Below are 24,328 nucleotides of genomic sequence, written 5' to 3' on the forward strand. Positions count from 1 at the left end.
AGATCCTCTGGGACTGGCAAACAAAATAATTTATTTTAATTCCCTCATTTTTGAGTCCAACAGTCCCAGCTGGGCTGTGATATAGAGTAATTTAAGGAGTGCTTCATATTTTCACATCAATTAAAGGCGAATGGCATTTTGCAACTATTTTGTTCCATTAAGCCTCAAGAAGACTGGGAGCAGCCAACAGGATGCAGTTAATAGACGTATCCAGACACTTCTTTCTGTAGAGGTAAGAAAAGCTTGGGACTGTGCTGGGATTTGCAGGAAGAAGTCTGACTTTACAGGGAAACTGTGTTACAAGAAAAAGATAAAGCCAGGTCCCAAAACCAGGATCCTTGTGAAAAGAAACTGCTGGCAGCATTAGCCAGCAACAGAGAGAGGGATGCAGGTTGTATGTGTGTTATATATATATATGCTATATATATTTTTTAATTTTACTTCTGATAAAGTATTAGCTTAAAAGCCTATAACATCCCCCAAAAGAACTGGGGATGGCTGGGATCCTTTCCTAAGCTAGTGAGCAGGTGAGATTATTTTGCAAGCAGCTGCTCACCGACACCTAAATGGCCATTTGCCAGCTGAAAGGACCAAAGTAAAGCAGCACTCCAGCAATGACCCTCGACCCCATCGAGCCCATTTTCAAGGGAAAGAAGCCAATTACTGTGAGGACCTGTCGACTTGTAAAAAATTTTTAGGTAGCAAGATCTGGGCAGCTTCCAGAGCCCACCTAGTGATGTGGAAAACAACCAATCAAGTAAAATTGTTTCTTTGCTTCATCCTTTAAAATAAAACGCCTTTCCCTCCCCATTTCTGTCCTTTTCTGTGATTTGAAAACTGGCACGTCTATGAGTGATTGCAGGTGCCATTAAATAATGAAGCAGTTCTGTTCATTAAAGCTTGGTGATTTATTACCTTTGGACTAAGGGAAAGAAAAACAGCCCGAGAACAGAATTCTTACATCATTTCACATTATTTCCAGTCCAGCACTTCAGACAACTGTTAGAATAGCAGATTTTCAGCTCCATGGTCCACCAATCCCCAGAAACGCAAAGCTGAACGTCTAATTCCAGACAGTGCTGTAAATCTAGAGTGTAACTTAAACTCATAACTAACTGCTGCCCTAAATGTTGTGTCCTACCTTCGTACAGCCAGTCGCTGAGCCCATTGAAAATAACACCTTCCTTTCCTGTGGAGACCACTCGGATGGCTTGTTTCCCCACATGGGCACAGTAATAGATGTTATTCTCAAAGATAAATATCTGATTTGAAGGGAAAAAGAAAAAGAGAACAGCATTAAGCAGTGGCTCCATTATAAAATGTCACATTTTGCTTTTACAATAATTGGCAGTACAAAATCACATATCACATTTTTACAGCGTCTTTTGTCAAAAAAGGATTTCCACAGCTTGCTTCCAATGCCACCATCTAATAGAAAGATGCTAATTTATAACAAACTGAAGCCTTGGTCCTTTGATACAAGCTTTATTTTTCTTGCTGCTGTCTTCATTTCAGAAATTGAACAGTGCAGTTAGAGGGCATGAAATGAAGAATGCCATCGGTCAGGATTTTGAAAAAGTGGTCCAGGACACAGTAACAGTTTGCAGAGCTGATGTTGATGCTACGTGGTGACTGAACTGGCTATTGGAAATGGCTTCTTGCTTGTTTCCAGCTGCTCCTGCTTCCTTAAAATACAGCTGGCAACCTATGAAATAAATCTGAATCCAGTTTTTAATGCAGATCCAACAAGACAACATGTGCTGTTGAATAGGGATCAGCCTATGTGACTGCAGCGCGTTGGCCAACAAAGCACGAGGAGGTTGGTGTTTCGGCTGGGGAGCAGGTGCATATGCTCCAAGGACCCAAAGGGGTGTGCTAGACCTCCCACCCTGCCCTGGTCCCCAGGTCACCTTCCTACAGGAACCAGGGTGGATGGGACAAAGGCACCCATGGGGTCTCACCTCCCTGTCAGCATGGATGCAGCTGCCTCAACCCCCAGCCTGTCTTTGGAAAATCCACCCTTCCTGTTGCAAAAATCTGGTGCATTCAGGTTGCTGAAAGATTATATGATTAAAATGTTATAGGACCTCGCAGCTCCTCAGGAGGGCAAGGGCATGCCCACACCAAGGATCGCCATCGGGTACCTAAGCCTGCCTCTGCAAACACCTGCTCCGACATCTGGGGCTGTCTGTGGGAAAGCAATGCCATCTTGGAGAAGAATTTATAAATACACAATTCTTATCAATCATAAAAATTTCAATTCAAGATTGTCAGGAAAGGAGCCTGACGTAAGACTCCCAAATAAGCCTCCTGGGTTTTTTTAAAGCTAATTTCATGTGTGTCATTAGATCTACTGCTATGAGAACACTTTGGGGAATCAGGCTGTTTATTTAGGTGTTTAAGTGCTGATCAGTGAGCAAAACTTTAGCCAGCCTTTTAAAAAAAATATTATTCCATGGCATCAGTCTTTATCATCTGGTTAAATGCTTTGTTCTGTGTTTTGCTGTCACCGATGACACAGATCCTGTCCCCTCCTCACCCCAAAGTGAATTGCATCCTGCTCAAAGTAGCGCTCTTGTTTGTAGAATATTTTCAAACTCCATTCAGACTGCAAAAATGTACTGAACAGTGTATCAGAAAGCCAATTAGACTGAAAGACAAACTGTTAATATAAGTTAGTAGACATTTACAGATGGGTTTTTATACACTTGAAGATATTGGAATAAATGTTAGGTATCTTTACCACGACACTAGAATGCGATTTCTCATGTTACACTCATGAAAAGACAGAATTGGGAAAAATATTTGCTTTCAGCTTCTGTTTCACATCCTATTACGGTATGTGTTTCACCTGAAGATAAGCTGGAAAGATTCCAGAAGAAAGTATAGATCCTAATTTAATTTTGGCAGCAGTTATAGCGAGTTTGCCTAAAGGTAAAAAGTATAACTGAAACTGTAGCTTGCTTTTATTCCTTTGAAACTAAGAAAAGCTGCATCCAATTAATATTTTTTGGAAGTAAAAAATATGTTGTGGAACAGACTACATTCTCTTTCCTACCTTGAGTTTTAGTAAGCAGAGGAGCCAGATGAGGGACGCCAAGTAAAGAATTTTATGTGTTAGCTAGTCTGCATATGGGAGGGTTGTTGAAGCTTAAATTTACATAAAAATCAGGAAGACTAAGCAGAATAAGATACTCTGGGCTCAAAAAAATCCAAATCTCTGTGTCCAAGAGCTTCACGTGCTGGGGGTGCTTGGGTAGGGGCTCTTCTGCAACAGGCACATAGTCAAGTGGAGTTATTCAAGCATTGCAACCCTTTCCTTGCTCAGATTCTCACAGCAAATGAAGGGTTTGCAGTATTTTGTACTGTATTAAATTTTAAATGAATTTACAGGAAAAATAAAGAAGGTGGATTGACAACCTGTTCCTGCCCTTGGCTTTGTGAAGCATTGCAATGTTTTCTGTCTTCACTGTTTTGTCTTTCAAAGCTTCATTGCACTAATCAGGCTGCATGAGGTATCCAGTAGCTGCAATGGAAAAATAATGTAGTGCTCTGACTTCAAACTATCTCCCATATAATTCAGAGCCAAACTGCAGCACCTCATAGAGAATTTAAAATTATTCTCCTAACTACAGTGTCTTGTACCCTAAAAACGTCAATCATAATCAAGATAAAAGATAACTAAAGCAGCACAAGGAAGATGTCTGTGTAATGTATCTTATAAATTAAGAAAAAGCTTTTGAACTTCCGTCATTTATCAAAAAGAAATGTCTTTGGATTACTTCACATTTTGGGTTAGAAAGGTATTAGATGATATTATGAAATACCTACATAATATTTTTTACTGTTTTGGTTTTATGACATCAAAGCAGTGCTTTCTATCAAATGATCACAATCCTTTCAGCTAATTAGAGGATAAGAAATTTTAGTACAGAAAAATAATTTAAAAATGTATGGACATCACTTTCACATTATTTTATGCTTGCTCTATATAGCAGTTCTAGGCTAATGTAAAATGACAATAGAAGGGGTCAAGCTCAGTTTTATGCCTCTCTGTACAGAGACAAAGACCAGACCCAAAATATCTGGTGTCTTCTCTTTTGGTGTGCATATTTGAGCAAGACTTCACCCCCAACATTCTTGCAATATATACACTTTTATAACGGACAGCACATAAAGTCCAACACTGAGCACAACTAATGGCATGGAAAATAAACCTGTGCTATGTCAGGAAGATATCCCCATGTTGAATACCATGTCCATTTTCACGATAACACTTTCAATGCAGAGGAAAGATAAGATCTTCTCAAAGAAGTAAGAAGAATGGAAACGTCCATACATAGACTGAAGAAACTGAAATTGCTAACTCTATAGAATAAACAAGGAAGACATAAGCTCTACTAGATAACGGAGAGGAAACAGAAAAAAAGGAAAAGGGTGTTTTCACCCTTTTATTTCACCAAAACAACAGCAAAACCAATGAAATCTAGAAGAAAGCTGTTTAAAAGTGGATAAGAATATTTATCCTAATGAAATCAGAAGCAACGCATGGAACACCTTGCCACTGGATGCAACAGAAGACAGGAACTTCATTCTCTCCTGCTAGATGCTATAATAGACGTTCAAAAGATGAAATTCTTAACAAAGATAACTGGAACATTGGGGAGAACTAAGATAAAGTTGGGTTTTTTTTTAAATGTATTCACTTAATCCCAGGGTAATAAAAATCAATAGGGATTTTTCTGTTGGCTTTATGGGGCTCAGAATGTCACCTCGAACTTTCAGCATAAGATATAACCCCTTTAGCCTCAGGTTTCAACACATATGGGCTGGGAAGAAATCTCTGCCTATTTGTAACTTGTATTAGAACTGATTACTTCAAACCATTTGACAACCTTGTGTGACCCAACTAATATTGGAGAAAGAATACTAGACTGGTTGGACCACAAGCCTGAGTCAAACATTAAGTATTTATCCAGTAAGATAAATTTATAAAGTAAGGTAAATGTTTAAACTAACAACAAAACAAACTTAATTCACTTAAAACACACAAAAGCCTTAACAACACTGATTGATTTAAGAAGGATTTGTTTAAATTATCTTTGCAATTGCTTAAGGGCTTCTGAAGTAATGTTCTCTACCAAACTGAGTCAGAGTGGTACTAAGTAATTATGCTGCAATAATTAAAATACTGGTACTTTTAAAAGGATTAATTTATGGACCTTTTCAGGAATCAAATGAAAATAATCTCTGTAAGACCACTACAAACATCACAGTGACCAACTATTTTGAGCAGATGAATACTACACCTCCTTTTATGGTTGTTCAGCCCACCTTCCTTCCAGCCAAAGAGGTGAGTGAAGTTCCTATTTCTTCACAGACGAAGAGAAAAGAAATTCGTATGCATTAATCTGCATTTTTACTGTTTCTATTTATTTTCCAACTGTAGGGTGGTATTCTAAGTTTATGTTCTCCTTAGCCCATCATTTCTAACATGTATAACTTGTCAACTGCATGAGCGACATCACTTAAATTTAGCATCTCCAAGCATAAGTTAATGTCTGGATGCTTATTACTTTAAATTATTAGCACATTGTAGAAGTGTGAATGTTTCCTACACATTAGAAGGCAGCCTTCCACACTGCAAAGCCAGCCCACAGGATTTAACTATGAGAGAGTAGTTAACATGGAAAGGTTGGCCATTTAACATGGAGAGTTTGGTCAACAAGAACTGGCCTTCATGTATAGACCAGCAGAAAGTCTTGCCTTGACACTTTTAAATTCCAAATCACTCCAAACTTCCTTGGAGGCTGAAAAAAACAGTCACAAAATGGGAGACTCGGTGACTGGGGAAATATAACTACAAATCAACATGCTGCTCTCTCCTCATCCAACATAATGTACTTCATCATTTTCCATTTTTAATGTTAAAGCCTCCTTTTACTTTTTTCTCCCTGAATAGAAGTCTGTTCTTTTGCTGTCAAACCAGTTTACCTGAGGGTATATTCTGCAGAACAAATAAAACAACAGATTCATTTTATAATTCTGTGCATCTCTCAGAAATGCTTATATTTATTTCAAAGAATCAGTAAAAAATATCTTTGTAAAGGTAATTATCTATGGACTTCACTGTTGTAGATGCTGAACAAACACACAGAAAAGACAGTCCCTACCCCAACAGCATATCATTTTAATAGACAGAGAAGTACTATTGTCCTCATTCAACATGTGAAAACATGAGAGACAGGGACACTGAAGACAAGACTCAGTTGCCCAAACATCGGCACCTGGAGCCATTTTAAGCCTTTTCACGTGTCTAAAACATCTGGCAGATATGATACAGGACACATAGGAAACCTCTGCTCTCACAGAGTAGCATCTAGAGGCCACATACATTTAACACTATTCAGCTGAGGTGCTCTAGGAACCTATTTTTAAGCAGGCAAATCCTATTTTAAATGTCACACAGGAATACTGGCAAAACCATGAGTCAAACTTGGGTAGCTTGAGCTCTATTCCAATGCCGTAACCATAAAATCATCCTTACTGCAACGATTTCACATCAGGTAGACTATTATAAGCTTGTGAAGACTGGGAGAGAAGAGATGTAAAATATGACTGTCCTGCCACGAACTGCATGTCTAACTGATCTGTTTATTGTCAAGAGTCATGGTCAGCTTCAACATGATAGTTACTTGAACTCATACTTCCTTCTGCAAAGGCAGAACTACAGCTACTGTAAAATCCCTTTTGCTGAATAATAAAGAAAAATAGTTCTTGCATGTACCCTTTTCTGTACATCTGCCATTGCACATAGCCAATGTACATTGGTAGGATTCAATACTGACTCATCTTGTGCAGGACATTCTGTGGCCTTTCATAGATGGCATGATCTACTCTGCCTTAGACAGATGCCAAGTAGACTCAGAGAGAGATGCAGGTACCAATGAAGACATAAAGGAAGATGAAATCTGTCTAACTTCAGGGGATTATTCTCCAGCAGCTTTTATGGTGTGCTGGGTGCTCCCAAGTCCAAATAAAGTCAATCAATGCAGTTCATATACGTTAGGTGTCTACCACTTCCACTGGGTACAAAGAGCCAACAAACAGCCAATGCCAGATGCCTTCATCAGCTCAAGATCTGGCCCATTAGCTCTTTGAGGGTAATGGCAGCACAAGCGTGCATTCAAATTAGACCATCAGTAGATTAATATGGGAATAAAAAAATAAAATGCACAGTGAAAATAATCTTGGAGAAGAGACCATCCTCCCTCCCAGCCCTACTGATAAGCCAGACTGTGGCCTCTTCGTGCACATCCTTCAAAGTCTCCGAAAGCCTTCTCCTGTTGCAGGGTGGCACAGGCCCAAAAGAAGGATTGTAGCATATGTTCAATGACTATCGCCTCGATGCTGTTGTTCATAGTCCTAACCACTTCCAAGTCCTTGGGCTCTTCTACCTAAACACCAATCACATCAAATTTCTTAAGCAACAGCCACCCATTTCACCACACAAGCCCTGTGAGAATATATGTGGGCAAATTAAGTCAATCATTTGAGGTAAATACAGACTTCGGTAAGGTTGGTGCAGGACCGCATCACTCTGGTACATAAATGGTGATTCAACTGCCTGAAAACAATCTACATACAATTTAACGTTCCTACCTACTTTCTGTCAATGATCTCTTCAATCAAGAGTGCATGTGAACATTTATATTGGGTTTACACGGCAAGGTTTTGGTGGCAGCAGGTGAAAGAGGGCTGCAGGGGTGGCTTCTGTAAAGACACCAGGAACTGCCCCCATGTCAGACGGAGCCAGTTCCAGACAGCTCCAAGACAGACCCACTGCTGGTCAAAGCTGAGCCCATCAGTGACATTGGTAGTGTCTCTGTGACAATATATTTATAAAAGGGTAAAAATGCTGTGCAACAGATGTGAAAGAAACAGCCCTGCAGACACCACGGTCAGTGAAGGAGGAGGGGGAGGAGGTGCTCCAGGCACCAGAGCAGAGAGAACCATGGTGATGCAGGCTGTCCCCTGCAGCCCATGGAGGTCCATGGCAGAGCAGATACCCACCCTGCAGCCCGTGGAGGCCCCCATGCTGGAGTAGGTGGATGTGCACTCAAGGAAGCTGCAGCCCATGAAGGGCTCATGCTGGAGCAGGCTCCTGGCAGGACCTGCAGCCTGTGAAGAGGAACCCATGCAAGAGTAGGATTTCTAGCAGGACCTGTGGCCCATGGGGGACCCACACTGGAACAGTCCATTCCTGAAGGACTGCATCCTGTGGAAGGGACACACGCTGGAGCAGTTTGTGAAGAACTGTAGCCCATGGGAAGGATCCATGTTGGAGGAGTTTGTGAAGGACTGTCTCCTGTGAGAGAAAGCCCATGCTAGAGAAGGGAAAGAGTGTGAGGAGGAAGGAGTGGCAGAGATGAAGCGATATGAACTGACCGCAACCCCCCATTCCCTGTCCCCTTGCGTTACTGCAGGGGAGAAGGTAGAGAAATTGGGAGTGAAGTTGAGCCTGGGAAGAAGGGAGGGGTAGGAGGAAGGGAAGGTGTTTTTAGTTTTGTTTGATTTCTCACTATCCCAGTCTGTTACGATTAACTGGCAATAAATTAAATTAAATTCCCCAAGCTGAGTCTGTTTTGCCCATGATGGTGATTGCTAAGTGATCTTATTTCAACCCATGAGCTTTTCATAGTATTTTCTCACCCAGCCCCATTGAGAAGGGGGAGTGACAGAGCGGCTTGGTGGGCACCTGGTAGACAGCCAAGGTCAACGCACCACAACAGTCCCACAGTTTAAACAAGGACATTTTTTTAACTTTTCAGTGTAAGATACTTCCTTAAAATTTTGTAACTTGTATTCATTTTTTTTGGGTGTCAATGATATGAATGTTTTGTGCCAAACTGTATATTAACTATCTACATATTTTTATGGTGTTACACATCACATATTGGTCTGAAAGCCTCAGGAAAATACACAGATTTACCTTCCCAATATGTCCAGGAAGTAGAAAAGTATTACCTCTTTATTTATATGCTAAGTAACTGGTTGAGGTCTGTAACAGTCACAACATGTAACTGGGGTTTGGAAATGTCAGATCATGAACACAAATCGTTTTGAGCATGATCAAGCTCTTCCTGGAAACACACACATAGAAAGACCTCTCCCTTCTCCCCTCCATTTCTAGTGGTCTCTCATTCCATCCAAGTATTTTGGAGATAGCCCTTCTCAAGCCAGTTTTGCTTTTCCATTGCCATATGAAACCTGGAAGCTGAGGACTGTGAAAATGAAAAACTGTGAAGAGAGAAAGATTCCCTGCTGTTTTGTCCAAGTTAAAACTTGTCCTTACTACACAGAATTAGTATGCCTATCCTTGTGCATGCAGCATCTTGAAGCAGATATGATAATTGTGTTTTCATGTTGGGATATCAAGGACATCTGACAAGCATTGTACCGGACAGGCCTTGGCATTTTACAGTTATCATTCTTACATCAACTGCAGCAGAAAAATGTGTGATCAATTAAAAATCAGTTCTAAAGCTTGTTGCTGATTGACTATGCATTATTTAATGAATACTCCGCCAATTTCTTCTTTTAAACCTCATAAAATGCAAACTTTGATGTTCAAATAGCTTCCATTAATGCATTCAGTCATGAGTGTTGTTCTTAATGCATATGACATGATTACGCCAACTCTTATCAGTTCTTCAAAAAGGGTAATAAAACCATAAACTGCTCCTCACCAGTGAGCTTACATAATAAGAGCTAGTATTTTAATTAGGTTTTTCTTTTTGCCATTTAAATATAGCTTGATAGCAGGTGGGAAAAAAGACAAAAAACTTCAGAATATTTTCATTCTTTCCATCAAATGGTTCATGTTCGCAATTTAGGAAAGAGACAGATAACAATTATGAAGGGGTGAGATAAAGAGTTTTTAAATCAACTTTTTTTCTTTACAAAACCAAAATGTCATTATTAAAACCAGTGATGAGCCAATGAAACTTCCACATGATCAACACATTGCAGAGAATCACATCTTGATAAATTATTGACAGAAAAGGCTACAGTTTCAGTTTTTCATACCAGGGGTTATCTCTGCTTTAATTCAAAGAAAGAAGCTAACTCCTTACCAAGCCAAGGATTTAGAAGACAGAGCAGTTTCTGAAGGTACTCAACAAATAGATGATGCTTACTTTAATTCAAGTTTACCCTGGCCAGAGATGGCCAAAGGTGGCGTTTAGACCAAAGTGAGGACTACACCAGTTTTAAAATGATTCTGCAGGAAGGCTTTCAGGACAGAGAAGCTGAAACCACCCCAAGGGAGCAGTAACACCAGAGAATACAGTAGTACAGATTGATGCATGTAAGAATCGTGCTGATCCATAAACCCATCAAAACCAGTATGCATGACTTCTCATTGGAGATCGAAGGTTTGTACGCATCTGATATCAGTAGTGTAAGAGATTAACTGCATCGAAATCAATGCAATGAAAGGAAATGTAATTGATTCTGCAAAGGAAAACTGTCAGAGTTACTGTAAAAGACAAATGAAAAATCTGCTGCCTTCAGTGGCTTTGATTACATATCTAGGAAAGGAAGTGCAGAAAAGTCACCCCTTTTGTAAATTGTGCAAATCTGATTTTAGCCATATATCTTGGAAATTGCTAATATCCCTTGTAAAATAAACATTAGGAACTTAATTCTGCTTTTATCACATGTGATCAACAAAGAGACTAAGAAGTCAGAGAGAATGGAAAAGTATTCCTGCATGTCTCCAAATAAAGAAATATTTTCTATTTCTATGAACAGTGTCTAAACCCCATTTAAGAGCTCCTGAGAGAGGATGTGGCTCTCCAGCTCTGGGGGGTGACTTCTCTCTGTGCCTGTATGCTAACACATGCAGCGTGGGAAATAAAAAGGAGGAATTAAGGTTTGTGTGCAGTTGTAGAGCTACAATCTCAATAGGATCATAGAAATGTGGTGGGATAGCTCATACAACTGTAGATCTGTGATGGATGGATAGGGGCTCTTTAGGAAGGACAGCCCAGGATGCTGAGGAGGAGTACCCCTTTATGTGAGAGAGCAGCAGAGATGTATGGAGCTTGGTAACCCATGAAGAGCCAGATGAGAGCTTATAGGTCAGGATTAGCATGCAGACCAGTGTGGGTGGTGGTGTGGTGAGTGTCTGCAACCGACTGACTGGTTGGGAAGAAGTAAATGAGGCCTTCTGCATACAGCTGGAAGAAACCTCACATTCAAATGCCCTGGTCCTCATGGGAGACCTTAACCATTATCTGCTGGAGAAACAACTTGGGCACAAGCCACCCAGGAGGTCTGTGGAGGTCATTGATGACAACGTCCTGACACAGGTGATCAGGGAGCTGATGAAGGGAGATGCTCTGCTGGACCTCACACTTTCAAAGAGAAATTGCAGGGGAAGGTGAAAGCTGATGGCAGCCTCAGCTGCACACACCGTGAAGTGGTGAAGTTCAGGATCATGAGAGGAAAGATCACAGCAAAAAGCATTAAGCTCTGGACTTCAGAAGAGCAGACTTTGGACTGTTCAAGGACTTGCTTGGAAGAATCTCATGGGATACAGCACTGGAGACAAACAAGGTCCAGGGAAGTTGTTGGATTTTCAAGTATCACCTCCTCCAAACTTAAGAATGGTCCATCTTGATGTGTACAAAACCAAGAAAAGGAGGAAGGAGGCCAGAGTGAATGAGCACATTGCTCCTGACACAACTCAAACATTACAAGGGAGTATTCAAGAGGTAGAGGCAGGGACAGGTGACCTGGGAGGAATACAGAGACATTGTCTGATTGTGCATGGATGGGGTTAGGAAAACCAAAGCTCGTTTGGAGCTGAATTCAGTGAGGAACATGAAGGACAATAAGAATGGCTTCTAGAGGTACATCAGCAGCAAAAGAAAGTATAGGGAAAATATGGATCTACTGCAAGTAATATTATGTAGCTATTAAGCATGTTCTATAAAGCCTATATATTGCAGTTCCTTGTTAGTTAAGGTTTTTCTAAGAATATCATTCTTACTAAATCACATTTGTGGTGTGTCTACAGTATTCAGTAAAGTCTGGAGACGTTTTCTCCAAGAAATGTTAAGGCTCCCTTTGGAAAGCAGAAGAGTTTGTAAGATCCTGTGTTTTTTAAGGTCTTTAGAGACAATCCAAAATTGGCAAAACCGATACTCGAGATGAAGTCTCACATAATGGGCTATAGGAGTAATGACTGATTTCTATGATCTGGAGACATATTCCCAAACTTTTTTCCTTTTAAATTGGGCACAGAAGAGGTTTTTTTTGTCTTGCTTCTGCAAGCTTAAGTCCTTAAGTGTATTAATATTCTTCTCAGGTTTCCACAAGCTTCTCTACATTTTTGACATTGCATCATTACAAACTCAGTGCATTTCCATTTGTGTTCTGTGATCAGGCTAGTCCACAACATGTATGGATTCAAATCACACCTAGAATCTTCCAGAGTCCAGCCAAATAAGCAATCATCATGATTCTGGAGATTTAAAAACTTATGTTTCAAGAAAAATATGTTGTCATATTTTCTCTTCTTCAGGGAAGAAAAGAGGGTTTATTTCACCTCAACAAAGAGAACCATGTCTGCTTGGATTTCCTTGCCCTGGATTCTAATGGGGTTATTTTAATTTATAACTGTCTTGTTATATTAAAGAATGTATCAGTAAATGTACCATTTAGTATGGAATTCTGATTCTGCTTTTAAGTTCTGCTTGATGGATTATCTTGTATTCTGTACCCTAATATCACTGATGGTTATGTAGGGCATCACTGTAAATTGGATTATTTAATGTGAGATGATACAGTGTTTCATGTTAAATATATTATTGCGTTATAGAATGAATATCCGCCTAATGAGGGCACACAGATTACTTGTCAGCATAAAGAAACTGGCAACTGGGATTCAGGCTTGCTCGAGGTACCCATCTGACCTTGGACAGTGAGCTATTCAGTGTAATATTCGTCTTCAATACAATGTTTAGTAATAGAAACCATCAACATCTATTCCAGCAGCTGAACAGTAGAGCTAACAGAATTGTTCCTGTAGCTTTCTCATGGCTCTGACGAATGGCAGTACCTAGGGAAGGTGAGACCACCATCACCACAAAGGTGAGCTACTCCACAGTCCCTTAGATGGCACTGCTTAGTCCTGCTTGCAGCATCCTAATGTCTGTCACTTAAACATACACTCACAAATGACTGCTGCTATCTAAAGTAAAAGGTAACTATTTCCATGGTACAAAATCACAGCTTTCCAAGAACTACACTTTTCATAAGCGCTTATTTCAATGGACATCATCTACCAATCACTGTTTTGTAAGATGCCAGAAACCCTTATGCACAGACCTAAAGTAGATACTTCTAGCTGTTAGATCTCTGAAATGAAAAATGCCTTTAAAAAAGGATACATGTTCAATATCCATAAAGCACAACTGAAATTAAAGGAATATCTACATTTTAGATCTCTGTGATAGGAGGGAATTATTTTCAGTGGAACTGACCCTACCCTTGTGTGTTGCACTGTTAGGAACTTTGCACTTTGTGTGACTGCAGTAGCATATAATGAAATGTGGTAACATAAAAAGGAAGAGAATTCAGTACTTGACCTATAGTGCAAGTATAGATGTGAACAGCTCTAAGCTAGCAAGTCCATCAATACATGCATTTCTTGTAGGTACATATTCAGTTTCCTTAATGCAGAGCGTGAATGTCCACAACACTTAATATATTAACTCCTTAAGTCCACTGTAAGGTAGAAATATATTGCCATCTTTATGCTGTAACTTAACCAGAAAACAAAGTGACATATATAAAGTCACAGAGGAAGCCTATGGCAGTGTCTCATCTCCAGGGGCAATGCCCTAAACACTATGTCATCCTATGTCTCATATTTGGATGTGAGAGCAGTAACTTTTTTTCCTGATTTATTGGTAAAACTTCCATGGCAAATAATCAATTTCATTTTTCCTCTGAAATCTTTCATGCCCACAAAAAGAGCAACATCTTATTTACAATAAAATCATTCATATCTTCTTTCAGTAACATTTATTGTAGCATCTTCAATTATCTTAAATCTCTTGCTCTTTTGCCACTGATGCCAATGCAGTACCAAGAATGCTGAGATGGGAAGGGACACGACTGCTCTCAGCAGAGCTCGTAACACTGACTGTGCCAAAGCTTCCCTTTGGTGAACGAGGACTGAACACGTCAAGCCCACTGATGCCAAAGGAAATGACAAGGATGTGCAAAAATAAAAATAGGACACTATTGCCACTGTAACCAAAGAGCAGAGCATCAAAGGAAAAAACAAACACAACACTTTTCCAGGGGAATTCTTTGAAGAAAATGGGGGGAGAGGGGAAGGGGAATCCCTGACCAGATTAACCTGTCCAAGTATTCAGTGTACGTGTAATATATCTTACTGAAGTTTCCCTAAAAAAAATCATATTCTGACACTGGAAAAGGGGATGAGAGGGAGACAGCACATCATTATTCTGAAATGCTTGTTTTCCCAGAATGCAGGAACCATGTAAAAAGCTGTCTGAATATCCCTCACCATGCTTAAATATGGCTTATAGAGACATTGCAGGGGGGCCCTTTTCCTCCTTGCAACTAGCAAGATAACCAAGCCTGAATAATTACATACAGGAGACCACAGCTAAATATTGATTCAGGTGTCATTGCAAAAAGAGAAGGTGAGAGAACAGCAGCTTGAAAATAATGATGTAACTATCTATGAAATAATGGTGGAGACAAATAGACCTACAGCAATTACACACACAGCGGTTCTAAAGCCCTGCTGGATTAGGAAGAGCAGATGATTCAGTACCTCCTGTGAAAATGGTCCTCCTCACCTGGTATCTATGCAGCCCTTCTGCCTGCAACTAAACTGGCACAACGGGCACAAATTCAGGCAAGGAAAAACCTACTAATTAGAGGAGTCACTCCAGTTTAGTTCCAGGTGTCATCACTTAACCAGCTTTTTGCATCTAGATATCCTAGTTAGCAAGACATTGTGCTAGTGTTAAAAAAAAATTGGTAACAACAAATGAGATGGATAGGTTCTGGCCCCAGGCAGCAGGATCCATCATTCAAATGTTTTATATATGAATGAATTCCAATATTTCCCTAAATTGTATTGCACTTTTTAGACAGTAATGTCTATGACAATAAGCTGTTTACCAGCATTAGCATTCATTGTTTGAGGGCATCTGCAAACCGCTAACGTGCTAGGGGCTGAAAGACTTACTCCTACTTTTTTTCCTGGCATTTGCATTTCACTGAAATAAGAGATTTCTCAATGCAACTTCCGCACCTGCTGTGAAACATAACTGCTATTACTTTAGAACCAATTACGCACTTGATTGCTGCATAATCTACAAGAATAAATGTTAGTTCCTGCTCCAAAAGAGTTGATGGGGAAAAGGTTTATTGACTATGAACGCAGGAGAAACCCATTTTGACCATTCTGTGGGGTTGCTGTAAGTGCAAGGGCATACAAAACTGCCAGCAACTATAATCCTGTATGTTTTTGGTACTTCAAAGAAGCAGTGGAAACAGTAAAAGACTGACTGGCCAGGAGAACCTCAAGAAAAAGTTTCTCTTTGCTGAAGAATAAGTACTATGATCTATGAGAGAGATTTTTTCCAATTATAACTGCTGCTTCTAAAGTTGTGCAGAACTGCTTCCCCCAGCATCTGATGTGTCACCATTACCATTAGTATCTGTCAGGGCTATTACAGATTCTGATTAAAAAAAAAAAAAGGAAAATAGCGGCATGGCAGAAGTTCTTCTGCTTTTGACACTGGAGTTTAACAGCTCCTGTGAACTGTACCTTAGTGCTGTCAACGCAGGCAAATATTCACTGCACATTATTAGAGCAGTCCTACTGCTTGCTCCTTCCTTTTGACAATAGGGCCCACATATATACGTAGTTTGTCCTTAAAGCAAATATTTTGAACCTGGATGTGCTCATTTTGGGATAACTTAGATGAAAGCCTCCTGAAAACTTCAGGTTTTTGGGATTCCTTGAGCACTTCAGCTACAGATATGCGCTAGAGTCTCTTGCTCCTGAAGCACTCCCTGACTTCATCCGTGCTGCCAACCAAACCAGCAAAAGAAACCTCTTCACACTGTACTTATTTTTTTTTGATAAATAGAGGGTCCAAGCCTGTCAGCCACACAAGTTTTATGAAAACTGAGTTCCATATGATAGTAACTATTAACATTTGCATAGATAACATTCAGGCAAATGGACCACAGAAACCTTTTGTGAGCCCTCTGCACGTGGGCAGAACCTCACTCTAAAAGATGTGATGTTATAAAGCATGAAACTGTTAAAATATTCCAATAAGATCAATTAACAAAAGTTAAAGTGGGTAGCTGTTGAGCCATAAATGGCAAGATCAGAAAAAGGAAATCTACGGAGTGAAGATTTTTACAAACATAAGAATACACAGAACAGGGCAAAGGTACAGCCTAACACTTTTTTTGCAGCCCTATCATGCCACCAACATCCTCATATTGCTAGAAAGTGTCACACAAACTGTTTGAGCATAATACAGCCTACTCAGTGAAAACCACCAAGCACCGTGCTGAAGGCCAGTGGGCTGATGTCATCGAATACTGAGGGGGACTTTGTGCTGTTGGGTGCACCATGGAAAGGATGGAATTTTTTCATAGCCATTTTGCATACTCATTTACACCCACAAAAAGTGAATATATCACACTGCTATTCCATTTTAACAGTGTTTTTCACTCATTCAACAAAGGCATAAATGATGGCTCGTGTCACAGGACAAATGGGAGGAACGAGCCCTTTAATAACAGCCACGTTTAGGAAACTTGTTCCCTCTTGCACTGAAGTTAGTGGCTTTCTATTGACTCAGGAGGTCATACTGGTAAGGTCTCAATTCTTCCAACAGCTTTGGAAGACTTAATTTGTTAAGACTTTGGCTGAGATCTGAGAAAGGCTGAAGCCTTTTTCCGAGGTGCCAGAAGTGAGGGCTTTTTTTGCAGTCTGATCTTCTGACACAGATTTTCTCAGATCCAATATCTGCCATTATTTATACAGCCCTGTTGGCATGTGTGGCATTCTGCACGCTAGTAAGAAGTCAAGAACCATGCTCTGAGGAGTTCATCATCTAAAAATTGGCATATAATTTAATGAGTAAGGACAAAAGAAAACAAGATAAATAGAAAATTGCTCCTGGGAAAGTTCCACTGTTTATTTTTAATCACAAAGAATGCAGATCATTCAGGCTGCTTCTGTTTCAGATTTGTTTCTTTTTTGAATGATCAGACAAGCAAGAGAGAAAGAGGTCAGACACAGCGACAGAAGTTCCCCTAGGAAGGATGAAATAGAAGCTACAAAGGGAATAAAAAATTTCGGAACCAAACCCTCTTACTCTCCTGCCCTGCCTCTCCTTTGTGTTGCCAAAGAACAAACCAGAAGATTTCAAGAGGAAAGGTTTTTATTTCCTGAAAACTGAGGTAACTTCAAGGTGATGCAAAACCCACCCACGCTTTGCTCCCACCTCTCCTAGGAGATGCAGCATGAAGTCGGGTTGCAGACGGTGCACAGAGGGATGCTGCTGTGAGCAGCACCGGAGCTGGCACACGCTCACGTACCTTAGCACAGTTGTAGGACAACCCTCAAATAATCTAACATGTTTGGCCCTGTAACCACCTAGAACCAGGGGAGCTGACGTGTAGTTCCCAGCACGTTGCTCCTTTCCATACCATTTGACATTTTTTCCCTACTCTCCTTCAACACAACCCAGCCTACATTTAAGCAAACACATTCACACTATCGAGACTTCAATTTTTCCCTGCCTTTGCACTTGATGTTGTCCCCACAGAAGGAGACACGAATTTCACTGGCAATTATATTCTGAGTAACTCAATTAGTCCTGAAATACAGAACAGTGAACATATTTTCTTGATCTCATTTATAATGCCTGTAGATTTTTTTTTTTAAAAAAAAAGCTTTTTTTTTCTCTGGCAATTCTCTGCTGATCATTAGATATAAATAGACTATATCGATGCATGTAAAAGCCTGCTTATTGTATAAACTACAGCTATAATTTTATTTTAAGGTAAGTGACTGTCAAGGAAAAGAGCAAAAAGGCACATGTTAGAGGTATGCAAGATAATGCTTAAACTATCAGTGAGGTTCTTCTCATCTACCCTGATTCCAAATGGAAGAACAGGGAATACAGCTGAATTACAGGCCAACAGATTTACATATTTGGAAGAAAAAAAAAAAAAGAAACACACAGAACAAATCCACTGTTGCAAGATGTTCCGAAGATTCATATGGAATTCAATAGTAATAGGAGTATTTGAAGTTACTTTAAAAAAAATCTGCATGCATCCCACAGAAGGGACATGTACTAAACTTGATGTTTTAGGGAATTCTTAGACAAGTTTTCACTGTATATTTCTTAATAAAAATTGGTGGAAAGTGGTATCAATTATTTCAGCATTAAAGGATAAAGCTGGGAGTAAAGAAGACTTCTTCTCCTGGACTGTATATACTGTCATGTTGTATATATAATCTGTCCATTTTGATACAAGTATTTTTCCTTTATGTATAGTTATGCTCCTTTGGTAGAGAAGGCAATGGAGGAAGCAAATTGGTTGTCTTGACTTCGGTATGAAAAAGGTTAAATCTTATTTCCAAGGTGGAAGTTAAGTACACCCATTCAGCTTGGTAAAATTAACACAGCACAACTATATCAAAGCACAACACAGCACAACTACATCAAAGAAAGGAAGATTCACTTGTGAAATGGAGAAAATCACTAATGCAACTCAATATTAGCATTCAGTTAGCAGATGTATCTTTTGCTATGCATCATGAAGCTCAGTTTGTTAGACTTAAAATAGAGTTAGTGAATAGTGAATAAAAAAATTGCTGGTCTATTTTTCCTTTCTTTGCCATGTCCTAAAGGTAGTCTCTAGTTTTGAACATAATGTGTTAGCAAATGATTGTACATTATTATCAGCTGGCCAGAAGCCCAATGACGAGATTGCATTGGTCTTCACCAATGAATCTAAAAGAAAGAGTTTGGTCATGGTCAGACCCCAATCTCTGTGAATTGGTACAAAGTGCTCAGCAGTGACCTGTTGGGCAGCAGACTAAGGAATTTGAAATGGCACATGTCAGAGGATGAAAGTGGGGCATGTACATGTGTGCAATGAAAGAAATGAGCTACTCAGAAGTCATTTTGCATAGAGGTACCGGCTGCTGCAATTCCATTCCTATCAGATTTGAGGTTGATGACTCTCAAACCTGATTTTCCCGATGGAGCAGAGGAAAGACTTTCCTGTTCCTGTATCTGTTATGTTTCCTCCAATCTGATTTGCAAACTGGCAATTATAATGTCTCCTATTGCTGTTTTTTAAACCACAGAATTTGAAAACTATCTAGTTAAGGACAAGACAAAAAATCCCCAAGAGAGGACTGGGGACAGGAGACATATGTCATATTTTCTCAGATAATGAACTTTTAAAGCACATTTCTTGGTATAAAAATTCCATATCCAAAAAGAAGTTGCCACTTTTTCTTTTTTCTTGTTACAGTAGAAAGAGAATGTTTGGAATGCGCAAAACCGTAAGATTGGATTTGTACCAGGAAATGAAGTCAGGGGATCTGGCCAAGAAATATGTGCTCTAAAAAATGGGCAAATCCAAGATGCCAGTAGCTGAGGAACAAAACACTGGAGATTTCAGGATTGTTGCAGTATGAAAGGCTCCATGAAACATAATGAATCCCTGAAAGTGTTTTTTTTAAAAGCCAGCTCTGAAAACTTTCCAGAATACTCTTCTACTTTTGTCTATTTTGCAAACAACTACAGGGCAAATTCAGAGCAACTCTGTTCTAGAGAGCTGCATTCTCCAAAGAGGGCTGCTAATATTAAAATACCCTGGTGCCAAGTTTGCAAGTCTGAAGATGCCCTTGTGAAGCAATGATATGCTAATTAAGTCATACTGTGCTTTATGTCTATAATCTGTCTTGTGTCCAACTTTAGGAGAAGCAGGTGTGTCCTCTCAAAGAGCTTCTATAAAGTGTTCTTTCTCTGCATTTTTTAGACACAATTACTTCACAATTAATGTATATATTTGGGAATTTTAGAAATAAATTATGTGATAACGCAATCCCCATAAAGATGCTAGAAGTTACCACACAGTTTTCAAGAAACTAGTCAATAAAGAATTATTATTTCTTTACTTCCAAACAATAGCAGCATGGTCTCTAAATTCATTTGCACACTTGTTCTTTCTCTTACCAGCTGTTGCCCTTTTGGACCCCAACCAGCATACTGAAGCTTTGCATTGCTGACCTCAGGGGGATACAAATTCTGGGGATCCCTGCAAAAAGAGAAAAATAAGATTTTAGCTTCAGAAATGTCCTTATTTAAGCTGGTGCACACCTGCTTTGGAAATCCACCATGACCTTGTAAGGTGTCTTTCAGCTGCAATCATCTAATATTTAGTGGCAGATTTCAGTAGATTTTTTTACCATAAGGTAAGCACTATATCAACAGCAAGTGTTGGTAAGACCAAATATTTAACTGACAATTTCTGTTTTTTATTAACATGAAGTTAAACACATTAGTTCCACTGCTGACTTGTCTAAGCCTTAAGAATTAGTCAAGGGATGGCAAAGTAATTGTATTTATCAACCCTGATGATGTCCATAAAGGATAAACAATAATTATACTTCTGAATCATACTGCCACAAGAAAAATATAATTTCATCTTTTCACCCCATGACTTTCCTGCCTAATAATTTTCCTTTGAACATGATGGCAGAAAAATTTAGCAACTGTATAAGAACTGATATGCAGCCTGGCTTCGAAGGGAAAAGCTCCTATTAATACTAGATACCTAATTTTTTTTAGAAAATAAAATAAAAATGCTTTTCTTGTTTTTTCATCCATTACCTTCATTTTGTACCAGAACATCAGTGAGACATAGCAAATGCAATATAGAAAAAGGAGGCTTTTTTGGGAAATGTCAGAGCAGCATAATGCCATTTTATCACAGCAGAGACAGCATTGCCTTGACTGTATTTATACTCAGCACAAATAATTACATTACATATTCTGAAGTCACATTGTTACAGCTCTGCGTATAGTAATATTCTACAAACAAGAACACTAATAAAGCCTGTATACAGTATACCTCATTAGCAGATCTCAAACTGTTTTAAAAAGTAAGGGTATTATCATCATTGGTCTACAGATAGGAATAACAAGGCAAATTGAGGCCAACATCACCCAAAACCAGAGACAAAGCCTGCCTAGCCTTTAAGCAAAAGGCCTCCCCTTCTTGTACAGAGTTTATCTCTTCATTAATGGCATTGTTTTCCAGACCATATTTTCAAAACAGAACCAAACTGAATGCAACAATTAGACCCTAACTCACCTGTTTTGTGACCTGATGCTGTACCACAGTTACACTCCGGCTCTGCCCTTTCAGGCAAGAACTCCCTTGGCTGCACATTCCCACTGCACTGGGGCTGTTGTAGCAAGTCCAAAGACAGCAGCAAGAGGAATGTTTAGAAATTGATTTTGTGCAGTCTTTCCAATATGAAAAATATAGCTTTTCCTGTGAACCCCTGTTCAAAGGCCAGCTAGAATCAGGGCAGACCCCAGCTGAGGACACTGATGCCTACAGTTCCCCCCTTCCATAACTCCTGCAGCTGGAACAGCAACTTCTGCTCTCCTGCTAGAAGGTGTGCATCAGTGGTTATAAACCACAGTCTATAATGTCTGCAAGGCTCCTGGGAAGAGGTCCATGGAACTGACTAAAGTGCTCAAGATGACAGGTTTGCTGCAGATGGGATCCATTAGGAATGTGGAGGGGCAAGAGCGGGTTGTTGAGGCACTGACCCTTCAGGTCTGAGTGTACCACAGGTGCTCAGATAGCTTTTGGATCTATAGGCAAAGTGTCTTTCACAACTGCTGCCAGTGAAGTCTTTTCTTCTCATGGTCTTTAACCAGAAGGTGTCTTTGTGGGTAACCTAAAGTCATTTTTGTAAGGTATGGATAAGAGAACACATAACTCTGATACTGAACTCCTACTAATAGCAGCCACAAAAATCCCATTCCAGTCAGAAGAATAGCCATACAGCTCCTCGATCTTTTCAAGCTTGTGTGCATTAGCTACTTAAGTTTCAAGTCAGCTATTCCTGTTAAGACTCAATCTCTTTGGTTAGCTATCTTGATTATCTTAACAGAGAGTAACCTCTGAGTGCAGGAGGAAGAGAGAAAAACAGTGAATCAAATCAAAACCTCTTATGGGAGAAAAAAAAGTACTTCATGATTTGTAAAATGAATGATCTAGTTCTCAGGTTTTTTACCCATGGTGAGAAGAGGAGCAAGATATTACAAGTAGAGGGGGAAGTATCATCCCTAAATAAACAGATTATGCAAACTGTAAGAATTCAAACCTGTAATGCTTCAGATAACACAGGTGAAGCTAAGGGACAGACATACCAATTACAGCCAATAATTCAGACCAGAGCCCAGACAAGTCCTGTCAGTTCTGCTCACTGCATCATCTTTTAGAAGAGGAAAACTCTTAACACAATGAGAAATGCTGCATAAACCAGCTTTGGTAGCTGATAAGGCAGAAGGAAAAGCACTCCATTCGATCTACCAGCAAAGAGCTCTGCTGCAGACAAGAAAAACAAGCCATCTTCCCCTTCTCTGGTATGGCTGAGGAAAAACAGAATTGCATCTCCTGAGTTCCGTCTTAAGTTGTTCAGAATGCCTGGGAAACTTCTTTTGTAGCAAAAAGCTGTTTTTTTGCCCTGAAACCTTTTGATAAATATGTGGATAAAAAGGCTGACTGATGGAATTGTGTATTGTCTGGAGGTGCCTGATTTACAAACCCAGTTACCATAAACTGCCTCCATATTCAGCACGTGACAGTATGCACGTCCAAGTTGTGATGTAGACCACTGAAGGCAGGCGGTGGGCAGGCACCCATCCTCATGCTGTGAGGTATTCTCTTCTACCACAGGCTACGAAAGCAGTCTAAGATCCTAGTTTCCCCCCACAAACACTACTGAGAGATGGACATTTTCCTCTTGGTAGATTTTGGCTTGTTCCTCACCTCTTCTGAAAAGAATCCTCTTCCCTAGAGTAGCAACATTCACTCCCTCAACTGCTGGAAACTTCAGTGTCATGTGCAAGGGGATTGAGAAGATATCCCTCCTTGCCAAGCCTGATCTAGCAGGCTTCGGAGAAACTGCAGGAATGATCTGGAGATGGGCTGTATTAGCAGTGGCCAGGGGAGACGAGGCTGTCAGCAAGCCTGAAGGTGGCATGAAAATGGATTTCACCTACTTGTGAACCCTACCATGTAAGATCAGATTCCCACACGGGAATACTAGGGCTACGTTGGTGCATGGTCTGCGGTGGAATACATGTGGACTCCCACCTTGGCATCCCCAAACAACCTCTTTACAAACCCATTATATCACCTATAGAGAGAGGAGGAGGACTTGTCTACACAGCTGCTCCAGGTGGGATGGCCACAACCCTCTACTGCTCTGCCCAGGAAAGCTCTTAGTGATCCTCAAATGGAAAAACCCATTTGGAGAGCAGCTATCAAACACATTTCCAATTATCTCATACTATTCTGGACCTTTAATTCTCCTTGGTAAAAATCCCTTAAGGGAGTCAGACCAAATGCACACCTACATACCAGGAGCACTCATCCATTTTCCAAGTGCTGCATAAATGGGTTCTCATGCTGATCATCTCCTTCTGGGAGGTATGTTAGTGGTGACAAGCTATAGTCCTCCGTAGCTACACCCTTGCTTATCCTCCAAAACAGCCTGCTTAAAATTATTCTATATTTTTTCTTGACTCAATCAATATTATGGGTCATCTCAGTCTCTCCAAAGAGCCAGTGCTCCTCACAGAACCTCATAATTAGGCCTTGGTTAGATCTGAGACTTCCTCTCGTGAGCTCATTTGTGCAGGATGCTGGCTTGGAAATGGGCTATTCTGCAGGCAGCCTGTATATCTCCTGTTATTGGTTTGCATGAAGAACTAGGTTCACTGCATCCTCACACTGTTCTCAGTATTTACTTATGGAAAAGAACCTCAGTGTTCATTTCCAGCCAAAGAAATGGCAAGGCCTTATTAAAGGGTTGCCATTATTTCTTTCATCTCTTAAAATGATTGATTGTAAAGCGTAGGAAAGAAGGGAATAATAATGTTGTTTTAGGCCAGACAGAAGATGGAGCAGGTGC

The 24,328-nt window shown here is 40.0% G+C and overlaps 1 protein-coding gene across 1 annotated transcript in view; it reads right to left on the bottom strand.

The window, feature by feature from the left end:
- Nucleotides 1-24,328, bottom strand: part of DPP6 (dipeptidyl peptidase like 6) — a 444,437-nt gene that overhangs the window by 98,444 nt on the left and 321,665 nt on the right. Inside the window, exons 7-8 of the mRNA XM_068404500.1 lie at nucleotides 20,346-20,427; nucleotides 1,142-1,262 (exon numbers count right to left, since the gene is read on the bottom strand). Coding sequence (XP_068260601.1) covers nucleotides 1,142-1,262; nucleotides 20,346-20,427 — 203 coding nt within the window. The remainder of the gene's footprint in view (nucleotides 1-1,141; nucleotides 1,263-20,345; nucleotides 20,428-24,328) is intronic.

This window comes from Nyctibius grandis, chromosome 7, assembly GCF_013368605.1.
Source record: "Nyctibius grandis isolate bNycGra1 chromosome 7, bNycGra1.pri, whole genome shotgun sequence".
Lineage (NCBI taxonomy): Eukaryota > Metazoa > Chordata > Aves > Nyctibiiformes > Nyctibiidae > Nyctibius > Nyctibius grandis.